The sequence below is a fragment of the Palaemon carinicauda genome, chromosome 2 (assembly GCF_036898095.1).
Source record: "Palaemon carinicauda isolate YSFRI2023 chromosome 2, ASM3689809v2, whole genome shotgun sequence".
NCBI classification, from domain to species: Eukaryota; Metazoa; Arthropoda; class Malacostraca; order Decapoda; family Palaemonidae; genus Palaemon; species Palaemon carinicauda.
The window spans coordinates 58,055,474-58,066,862 of record NC_090726.1 but is presented as its reverse complement, the minus strand read 5'-3'; the positions used below and the strand labels follow the sequence as shown (position 1 = coordinate 58,066,862).

At 39.3% G+C, this 11,389-nt stretch overlaps 1 protein-coding gene across 1 annotated transcript; it reads right to left on the bottom strand.

Moving 5' to 3' along the window:
• Window positions 1-3,729: 3,729 nt before the first annotated feature.
• LOC137616753 (trypsin-1-like) lies at window positions 3,730-10,014 on the bottom strand. Its single transcript, XM_068346755.1, has 5 exons — window positions 9,920-10,014; window positions 8,840-8,949; window positions 5,273-5,422; window positions 4,299-4,444; window positions 3,730-3,870 (listed from the first exon to the last, which is right to left on the bottom strand). The coding sequence occupies exons 1-5, from the start codon at window positions 10,012-10,014 to the stop codon at window positions 3,730-3,732; spliced, it is 642 nt and encodes a 213-aa protein (XP_068202856.1).
• Between the last annotated feature and the right edge of the window lie 1,375 nt (window positions 10,015-11,389).

Sequence of the window (11,389 nt, the reverse complement as noted above, 5' to 3'; positions counted from 1 at the left end):
TCGGTTTGCTTGGAGGTGAATGTTAATAACCAATTAGGATATTGATTTTCCTGGTAACTACACCTCTAGTTATCACAAGATTACTGAAAGTGAACTCCCCTTCGTGTGCTTTCATCTTCTAGATCAAGCAGGTGACACACAGATGATAAGATGAATCCCAAAGTAACTACCTTGGTACCTTCAGGATTTCTTTTGTAATAAGAGGTGGTAACTTTTCATCTAAGTATGCCATGTGTAATTTTCAGCATGAGACAGGGATGTGTGATGTCGCCGTGGTTGTTTAACTTGTATGTTGATGGAGTGGCGAGAGAGGTGAATGCTCGAGTGCTTGGACGGGGATTAAAACTGGTAGACGAGAATGACCATGAATGGGAGGTAAATCAGGTTTTGTTTGCGGATGATACTGTACTGGTTGCAGACACAGAAGAGAAGCTTGGACGATTAGTGACAGAATTTGGAAGTGTGTGTGAGAGAAGGAAGTTGAGAGTTAATGTGGGTAAGAGTAAGGTTATGAGATGTACGAGAAGGGAAGGTGGTGCAAGGTTGAATGTCATGTTGAATGGAGAGTTACTTGAGGAGGTGGATCAGTTTAAGTACTTGGGGTCTGTTGTTGCAGCAAATGGTGGAGTGGAAGCAGATGTACGTCAGAGAGTGAATGAAGGTTGCAAAGTGTTGGGGGCAGTTAAGGGAGTAGTAAAAAATAGAGCGTTGGGCATGAATGTAAAGAGAGTTCTGTATGAGAAAGTGATTGTACCAACTGTGATGTATGGATCGGAATTGTGGGGAATGAAAGTGACGGAGAGACAGAAATTGAATGTGTTTAAGATGAAGTGTCTAAGGAGTATGGCTGGTGTATCTCGAGTAGATAGGGTTAGGAACGAAGTGGTGAGGGTGAGAACGGGTGTAAGAAATGAGTTAGCAGCTAGAGTGGATATGAATGTGTTGAGGTGGTTTGGCCATGTTGAGAGAATGGAAAATGGCTGTCTGCTAAAGAAGGTGATGAATGCAAGAGTTGATGGGAGAAGTACAAGAGGAAGGCCAAGGTTTGGGTGGATGGATGGAGTGAAGGAAGCTCTGGGTGATAGGAGGATAGATGTGAGCGAGGCAAGAGAGCGTGCTAGAAATAGGAATGAATGGCGAGCGATTGTGACGCAGTTCCGGTAGGCCCTGCTGCTGCCTCCGATGCCTTAGATGACCGCGGAGGTAGCAGCAGTAGGGGATTCAGCATTATGAACCTTCATCTGTGGTGGATAATGTGGGAGGGTGGGCTGTGACACCCTAGCAGTACCAGCTGAACTCGGTTGAGTCCCTTGTTAGGCTGGAGGAACGTAGAGAGTAGAGGTCCCCTTTTTTTGTTTTTGTTTCTTTGTTGATGTCGGCTACCCCCCAAAATTGGGGGAAGTGCCTTGGTATATGTATGTATGTATGTATTTTAGGTACAGGTGCAGAACATTGCCAAGAAGTAGTCCTTGCAGAAAAGAATTGCTAATTTTTACCAAATGTCTTCTTCCTTTAGTCAGAAGAAGAAGAAGTGAGGAATGAGGCATGTGTATCATAATTTGTCCTAAAACAAGCAAGTAGTGGGAAAATAATGCTTGATGGAGAAATGGAGTATTGTTAAGATAGTCTACTGAAAGTTTATTATCTTGTTAAACTATCTTATTGATATTATTGATAAAATTTAAGCAACAGGCTGTTGAATTCCAGAGTTGTCGTCAGGCATTCTACTAGTTATAGGTGTCAGTTCTTCCTGTAGCGTGTCAAAGGTTAGTAGCATTTATGATTCTCATGTATTCAGTCATACTGTATTATCATTGTTATTATTATCATTATTATTATTATTATTATTATTGTTATTATTGTATCATTATTATTATTATTATTATTATTCAAGCCACAACCCTAGTTGGAAAAACAGGGTGCTACAAGCCCAAGTGATGAGGGGATGTCAATCGGGTGAGAGCTGGACGGATTAGGATGTCTGCATTCAATTATACTAAATGCAATAGTGTGTTGTTTTAATCGCTACCATGGTTTGGAACATATTATCCTATGTTCGCGATGAATAAGCTTTGGTTCTGCTTCTTATTTCATAGTGAACAAGCAAATGTATATTGTAGATTAGTATTGACGAAATAGTTGATAAGAGATGTCATAATTTAATAGTTGTATTTATTTAGATAATGATATGGTCCCAGGAAATGCATAGTGATTGTCAAGGAGAATACAGTAGTTTAAAAGCTAGACTATAGTGACCTGTTAGAGTGCTGGGATGTTGAGTGTCCTAAGTTGTAGAGTTCCCCAATACATTACTTCTTTCTGTCAGGTGGGTCTCTCCCAAACATTACACAAGCCACCCCACCATGGTTTTATAAGTTAGCCAAACACTGAATACTTGTTTCACCCATGTAATATGACCCTTTTAGCAAATCACTTGTTCATTGATGCACCATCAGAGGTAACATGATAAGGTAAACTTAGAGGTTTAGTTTATCATCATTGCATTACGAAAGTCAACATCTAACACACACACACAGAGAGAGAGAGAGAGAGAGAGAGAGAGACTCTCTCTGGATGTCTCAAAGACTTTTTAAACCAGCTGTGGACACCCCATTTGCTCTTGGATAAAGCTCGTTTTCTACACCAGAAATTCTAGAATCTATAGATATTGGGAGTTACAGTGGGGGACCAGAAACAACAGGACATTTGTATTTGTACTGCTGCATTTTTCTCACTTAGAGCAGGTTTCTCCTTCACTGGCAATGGCATTGATCCAATACATTTGGTCTGAAATTTGAAAAGAATCTTCAGTACACTTGAGGGGGAAAAAAAAAAAGTGTCCACCATCTTTGCAGTTAAGCATATTTAAAGTTTTGCAAAACATTTGTGTAGTTTTAACTAATTTATGATTATCTTTAGATATGAAAACTTTATTCACTATAAAAGACTAGTACAATTCTGTAGTAAGCTATAGATGTTAATACTGTATCTTTATCTCGACTATTCAGCTTAAGTTGATCTACTATAATAGAAGAACCTTCTTACCTCGGTTGTATGGTTTACTGAAATGGCAGTTTTAATTTTCTATCTTTATGAATGGAATTCTTATCATGCAAATTAAAAGCATAACATTGATGTTTTAGTGAGGTATTTCCATTTTTGACCTTCAGAAATCATTCCTAATGGATATTCATGGTTGTAAATGAACAATAAACTTGCAGTGGAATATGACACTAACAAGACAAAAGGAAATGTCCATAAAATGGCAGTATATAGAATTAGTAAGCAAAATTTAATCATGAAACCATGCCAGATGAGGATCAAAGTTACATATGGTGTTATAGCATTTCTAAAGCTATAGTTACATTCCTTCTACTGTTGTATTGTATTTGCTAATCATTTTAGCATCACATATTCCTTATGAAAATGGAGAGCAAGTTTCATGAGCCTTTAGTATCATTTGATGAAATAATTATGAAGTTTTCTCTTCCATGCTTCTCTGTCAACCAACTAACCCATTTTTAAAACTTGTTTGCATTTGAATTACTTAATGTAGGAGCTCTATTAACACACTTCCCGATCAGTGAGCTAGCTTAAGTTTTGCAACTTGTAACTATGCATAGTTTGATATCTTGAGTCCCTCTCTCATAAAAATAAAAAAATAAAATTATCTTTTTCCATTCATGTACTCAAGTTAGCATTCACCAAAAGGTTTTATGAGACTTCAATTTATCCACTTTTGTACTTACTAGCAATTGTAGCATATACTCCGGGATTCCCAGCAATGCCACATCCAACGCCCCAGGATACAATGCCTATCTGAACATAGTAGTCCTTTTCTTGTGTGATGAGAGGCCCTCCAGAGTCACCCTTGACAAATTTTAAATGGATATATTAACAGGTAATTTAATGCTCATTGTTTATCATCATTATTTATGTAGCAATATTTTTTAAAGAGATTTTTAAGTTCTCATGATCTTAAAAGGAATTTGGTGTCACAAGAGAAGGAAAATTTTTGTTTTGTAGATTCTGTAGGTGCTATTCAGTTTTACAAGTGAATAACTATGTTTGGAGCTTCTCTAATACTAGCTGTTTTCCCTTTTCTCAAATAAATTTGAAAGAATTCTGTGCCATATGTATGACAGTAATTCCATTAATTATGAGCTGCAGAGTAAATGTGAATATCCTATATATGGCTGCTATATTTGAAAGAATACATTCATTATTGACATATTTTTTGCAAGCTTTGAAAGTAAAAATATGAAGAACAAAGACCACGTATCTCAAAAATTCTTTACCTGGCATGAATCTTTGCCGCCACTTGGGTACCAAGCACACAGCATATTGCTTGTAATTGTATAGTCTGGATAAGCGTTCTGGCATTTTGTGTTATTTATTGTTGTTAATTGGACCTCTTGGAGTTCATCTGGGAGAGTTGAACTATCTATTGGGCAGATAAAGTGGTAATATGGGTGACAATGCTGTGCTCAAATTTTCCATCCATAAACATCTTATTTAGATATGCTGTTTCTCAAATAAAAGTCAGGCTGCTAATGCATTCCTTTTCATTATAAGATAAAATAGTAAAAACTATGTTGATTTCTTTGTCAGTGCTACAGTACTCTAATGTAATCGCTGCAAAAGGTGCAGGCCTTTGCTCTCCTAATTATTCTTATATTGCCTTTATGTTGGCTTTTATCTACATATTTATGTATATGTATGTCTGTTTATCTATCACTCTGGATAACTTGTAATCCCATATTCTTTCTTTCACACTTTATATTTGCTGTATTCCTTGAATCATAATGACCTTGCAAATCCTTTGTATTTTCATCTCAAGTTGCTTATTATTTTTTATCAGGGAGTAGCTCTTTGGAAGCTATCTACATGGAATTTTCAGGGAAAGCCTAAGGAATATAAAACCTTTGAATAGGATTATTTTTTCTGAATAAAGTTATGATTATTGATCCAATTCACAAAATTCTGGAACCATCAGAGAAAGGGCCTACTTTCTCACAGTAATGACTAAATTATGTCAAAATTGTTTCAAGATCATAAATTTTTAAATGCTTTCTTTGAAATCCTATATATTGAAGAAATTTTTAAGAAAATAACTTTTCTTCAAAATACCAAACTTCCATTAAGGGATGAGAATTGAATTGAGAAAAAAAAAATACAAAATATATAAGATTTTAGATCATCATAGCTGCAAATGCCAAGGAATATCAGTTTTTACAGTATATTCCATACACAAACTTTTTTTTATACTAACCATTCTTGGTGAATCCCCATCCTGTAACTGTTACATTGACTTCATAATAGTTGTTGAATGGTTCTGGAGGACAAATCGGACCTACTGCAGAGTCACTGAAGTCCAGAGTGGTGGCTAGCTTTATCAAAACCATGTCATTGTCCTGAGTGGCTGAATAAAATAGAATGTTACTATTCAATACAACAACTACTTTATAACTGCTTTTTTTAGTAACTATTTTAAAATGGCATGAACTTGGAAAATTGTTTCCATACCTCACAAGGTACACTAGAAATTACAAAAGGGTCTTTGCAGCATCCCTGTGGCCCCTAGTTCCACTAGTTTTTTAGGGTCACTAATTTTATTATCTGCTTTACCTCGGTTCTTGTTTCATTTCTTTCCATCTTCCTGTCTTACCTGTTAATCTTTACTTCGTGTTACGATTTCAAGGTATTCCACCATTTACAACCAGGTGCTGAATTACTTACCTTGCCCTACAACTGAACCAAAATCTATTAAACCAGAAGCTATGTGGATTGGTTCAAACAATCTGTATGGAAAGCATTGTACTGTATGCACTAGTTTACCCAGCTTTGAAAATAGTATTTTTATTTTGTTTACATTCTAGTTCATGTAATTCCACACAAAGAGAGAATTCTTACATCAAAAGAAACAAGTCTTCTAGCAATATATTTCTGTTCATGAGTACTTACCAACGGGCAAAGTACTTTACAGTATTGTCTTACGCCAATTATGGTCGTGATAAAAAGAGCTTAAAAGTGGGTAGATATCCTGTATTTCTTTTACTCTAATTTTATCTTTTATGAAAATACTGTAATAGTAGTACAATAGAGAGTAAAAGATGTGAGATTGGAAGTATGTTTAGGAATAGAAGGATGGATGTATTGGCCTTGCGTGAGACAAAGATAAAAGGAAAGGGTGAAGTGATGTTTGGTGAAATGTCTGGTAGAGTGTCTGGGATTGAAAGGGGAAGAGCGAGAGAGGGTGTGGCTTTATTGCTGAGTGAATGGATGACAGGTAAAGTAGTGGAATGGAAGGAGATATCATCTAGGTTAATGTGGGTAAGGGGTTAGGTTGGGTAGGGAATGTTGGGCGTTTATCAGTGCGTATGGGCCAGGTAGTGAGAAAAGTGAAGAAGAGCGGAATGAGTTCTGGAATGAATTAACGGTGTGTAGAAGGACTGGGTAGAAGGAATTATGTAGTTGTCATGGGTGACTTAAATGCTAGAGTGAGCGCTGGAGAGGTAGAAGGTGTCATTGGGAAGTATGGCGTACCAGGGGAAAATGAGAGTGGTGAGAGACTGGTAGATATGTGTGTTGAGCAAGAGATGGTGATAAGTTCTAGCTTTTTCAAAAAGAAAGATAAAAATAAGTATACATGGGTAAGAGTGGCAAATGGAAGAGTAGTAGAAAGGGCATTAATGGATTATGTGTTGGTAACTAAAAGAATGTTTGGAAGATTGAAAGACGTGCACGTGTTTAGGGGTATGGCTAACGGTATGTCTGAAGAGAGTAAGGAAGGCTGGCTCAAAAATTGAAGAGACAGTGAAAGATGGAAATGGAAGGTTGTTAAATGGAGAGGAGGCAAGGAAAAGGTGGGCGGAATATTTTGAAAGTTTACTGAATGTTGAGGATAATAGGGAGGCAGATATGATTGCTGTTGCAGGTGTTGAGGTGCCGGTGATGGGAGATGAGAATGAGAGAGAGATTACAATAGAGGAAGTGAGGAGAGCACTAGATGAAACGAGAGTAGGGAAAGCATCTGGTATGGATGGTGTGAGAGCTGAGATGTTGAAGGAAGGGGATGTGACTGTACTTGAATGGTTGGTGAGATTGTTTAATATGTGTTTTATGTTGTCAACGGTACCAGTAGATTGGGTTTGTGCATGTATTGTACCACTATATAAGGGTAAGGGAGATGTGCATGAGTGTTGTAATTCAAGAGGCATTAGTTTGTTGAGTGTAGTTGGAAAAGTGTATGGTAGAGTAATGATTAATAGGATTAAGGATAAAACAGAGAATGTAATCTTAGAAGTACAGGGTGGTTTTAGAAGAGGTAGGGGTTGTATGAATCAGATTTTTACAGTTAGGCAGATATGCGAGAAATATTTAGCAAAAGGTAAGGAGGTGTATGTTGCGTTTATGGATCTGGAGAAAGCGTATGATAGAGTTGATAGGGAAGCAATGTGGAATGTGATGAGGTTATATGGAGTTGGTGGAAGGTTGTTGCAAGCAGTGAAAAGTTTCTACAAAGGTAGTAAAGCGTGTGTTAGGATAGGAAATGAAGTGAGTGATTGGTTTCCGGTGAGAGTGGGGCTGAGACAGGGATGTGTGATGTCGCCGTGGTTGTTTAACTTGTATGTTGATGGAGTGGTGAGAGAGGTGAATGCTCGAGTGCTTGGACGAGGATTAAAACTGGTAGACGAGAATGACCATGAATGGGAGGTAAATCAGTTGTTGTTTGCGGATGATACTGTACTGGTTGCAGACACAGAAGAGAAGCTTGGCTGATTAGTGACAGAATTTGGAAGGGTGTGTGAGAGAAGGAAGTTGAGAGTTAATGTGGGTAAGAGTAAGGTTATGAGATGTACAAGAAGGGAAGGTGGTGCAAGGTTGAATGTCATGTTGAATGGAGAGTTACTTGAGGAGGTGGATCAGTTTAAGTACTTGTGGTCTGTTGTTGCAGCAAATGGTGGAGTGGAAGCAGATGTACGTCAGAGAGTGAATGAAGGCTGCAAAGTGTTGGGGCCAGTTAAGGGAGTAGTAAAAAATAGAGCGTTGGGCATGAATGTAAAGAGAGTTCTGTATGAAAAAGTGATTGTACCAACTGTGATGTATGGATCGGAGTTGTGGGGAATGAAAGTGACGGAGAGACAGAAATTGAATGAGTTTGAGATGAAGTGTCTAAGGAGTATGGCTGGTGTATCTCGAGTAGATAGGGTTAGGAACGAAGTGGTGAGGGTGAGAACGGGTGTAAGAAATGAGTTAGCAGCTAGAGTGGATATGAATGTGTTGAGGTGGTTTGGCCATGTTGAGAGAATGGAAAATGGCTGTCTGCTAAAGAAGGTGATGAATGCAAGAGTTGATGGGAGAAGTACAAGAGGAAGGCCAAGGTTTTGGTGGATGGATGGAGTGAAGAAAGCTCTGGGTGATAGGAGGATAGATGTGAGAGAGGCAAGAGAGCGTGCTAGAAATAGGAATGAATGGCGAGCGATTGTGACGCAGTTCCGGTAGGCCCTGCTGCTTCCTCCGGTGCCTTAGATGACCGCGGAGGTAGCAGCAGTAGGGGATTCAGCATTATGAAGCTTCATCTGTGGTGGATAACGGGGGAGGGTGGGCTGTGGCACCCTAGCAGTACCAGCTGAACTCGGTTGAGTCCCTTGTCAGGCTGGGAGGAACGTAGAGAGTAGAGGTCCCCTTTTTTTTTTAGTTTCATTTGTTAATGTTGGCTAACCCCCAAAATTGGGGGAAGTGCCTTGGTATATATATGTACTGTAATAGTGCGGTAACATTTACATCAATTAATACATTCTGCAGCGTAGGGAAAAACTTTACAGCATTTACTTACCATAATTATAGTAAGGATTGTAGTAGTAGGTTTCAAATTCAACAACTTGGAAAGATGTTGGAGGATTCGTCCATGAGTGGCCACCAACGACAATTTGGAAATCATTAACTCTGCCAAAGACAGTTATACATTTTATAATTCTGTGGACGAAATTGGATATTGCAGTTTCTCACCAGTACTCCAGCTGCTGTTGTTGGTTTAGTTTAGCTCTATAGATTTATTATATTCTTATCTTATGCTCTAAAGGTAACCATTCCTCTTGCAGTCAAAGAGCCTCTTGATTAGAAAAGTGAGATTGCAAGCAGGATAGAGGGGAGCTATCTAGCACGTGTAGTTGTTTTCAAAGTGGTAACAAACTTGTGTAGGTGTATAAATTGGTTAATAGGAAAAATTTCCCCTCGGAGGCTTCATCAATAATCCATCATTATAGCATGAAGATGCCAGTGATCATATCCTTACACACATAAATATATATATATATATATATATATATATATATATATATACATATATATATATATATATATATATATATATATATATATATATATATACAGTATATATATATATATATATATATATATATATATATATATATATATATATATATTGGCTCAAGCCATGTCATCCTGATGGAAGCTTCCTATTGGTAGCTTTCTAAGGGATATTTGGCTACAGTGATACTCCCAGAGAATTGACCATAGGTCTCCAGAATTCTAACTCCTGGCGCGAGTATCCTTAAAATTTCTCTTAAGGATATCGCATAATATCAGGGGACATATTTCTTGATACAACACATGGCAATCTTCACCCTGAATAGAGTTTTCGCTCTCAGGGGGAAGATTGGCGAAATTGAAGGGGAGCCGTCATCAAGGTTACCCAGTGGATTCCCTTCCTGTACTACTACAGGTTCCAATATGGCTACCCATTCCTTGTTTTGTAGCGAATTATGCACGGTGTACTCCCACTTGGTCTTGTGTTCTAGATTGCTATTTTCGAGGATTTATCATGCATTCTCTAGCATCTTCTGCCTCTGGAAAGTTGAGTATTTAATCTTTCCTGTGTATAATTTTTAGCTACCTTCTCACAGTTAAATTAGTATAATTTAGACGTGTTTTTCGGAGCGTAGCCGGTAACCGGAGCCGCCATTTCGGACGCTGTTGTTCGCCATACATGCCCTATTTAGTCAGTAGAACGACGTGACACCTTAGAGTTAGTGAAGCCATTCTGCTTCAGGCTACTTGACAAAAGAGCCAGAACTTTATCGTGGTCAAGTACTATGACCTTAGGTTCTGTCTTCTCCCTCGATGCTGGTTCCATCTTCAGACGGACAAAGCAGTCTGGGTAGGCCTGAAAGTTGGGCCAGAATTCAACGTCCTCGATAGGGACGGTCCCCAACTTCTCTGATATAAAGATCTTGCCACTGGTAATAGGCATGTATTCTGCATACCTCCAGGGATTAACGTCAGAGCAAGTTAGAAGATCTTGAACCTTGAGTCTCTTGTGAGACCCATGGGAGGCGGTGAGTTGGGCCATTTGTCTTTCCCATTTTGCCTCCCTTTCTTCGCCTTGCTTGCGAAGGCTCTCCATCATTGCCATGAGACTGGCCATTGCCTGTCTCATGTCATCTGATGGAGGGGCAGAAGATGTAATGGGTAACGGCTCTCGAGCCGGAACTGACGTAAGGGACTCCGATTCAACATCATCATCTTCTTCTTCAGGAGTCAAGGTGGACTCCTCCTCGAGACCTTCTGCTAAAAGGCCCTTCTCGGTGTCCTCAGACACCTTTGACATCCTCTCGTCTAGGTGGATGTCCATGCCTTGCATTGCGTCAGAGACGGCCGTATCTACGGCAATCTGGACGCAAGGGTTCTCAGGTCGTGGCTGGGGTATGACAGCTTCCACACCCGCTTTTGGGAACAGCAAGGAGCGCATCCGTTCGCTAAGAAGGTAAGGTTCCGTGGCGTTCTTCTGAAAGCCACAAACCCATCTGCGCAGCTTCTCTCGTGCTGCATCCCTTGACTCCGCTGTCTTGGGGTCATCAAAAGCCTCGGTAACCAAGGCCTTGCAAATCTTGCAGTCCTGGGGGTCCTTGTACCGAAGAGGTCCCTTGGAAGTGGCGCAGGGGGCATGAGCCCTTCACTCTGCATGGCCACAGAAGTCCTTGCTCCTAACGTTGCAGAAGACTTGTAGGCACTTTGGATGGTCCTCCTGTAAAGAGAGGAAAATTAAATGAGTATGCGGTAGTTTATCTCACCTGATAAACAACTATATAAAATATTATTATTAATATTTTAGCATTATAGCTTAGGATAGACAAGCTAGAAAGGAACTAGGAAAGACACATACTTGTGTTTCCTGTCCAGCCAATTGCTGCGACCTCCCCCAAAATTAAAACCTAAAGTTTTCCTATTCAGGAAACCCAAGGGAAGGGTTCTAACCTCTAGGGGTAGATAAGTGTAACTTCTTGTTGTTGAAGATTGCCTGGCCCTTTTGGCCAGACACGGGCTCTTGCAATCTTGCAGCTCGTAGGTGTTTTGGTAGGATTTA

Bases quoted from the DNA above. Each gene is read 5' to 3' on its own strand.
- LOC137616753 (XM_068346755.1), bottom strand. From the start codon at position 10,014: ATGTATGGCGAACAACAGCGTCCGAAATGGCGGCTCCGGTTACCGGCT. The intron at 8,950-9,919 runs GTAGCTAAAAAT...TGTCTTTGGCAG, and splicing joins ACTAATTTAACTGTGAGAAG to AGTTAATGATTTCCAAATTG. The intron at 5,423-8,839 runs GTAAGTAAATGC...TATTTTATTCAG, and splicing joins CAATCCTTACTATAATTATG to CCACTCAGGACAATGACATG.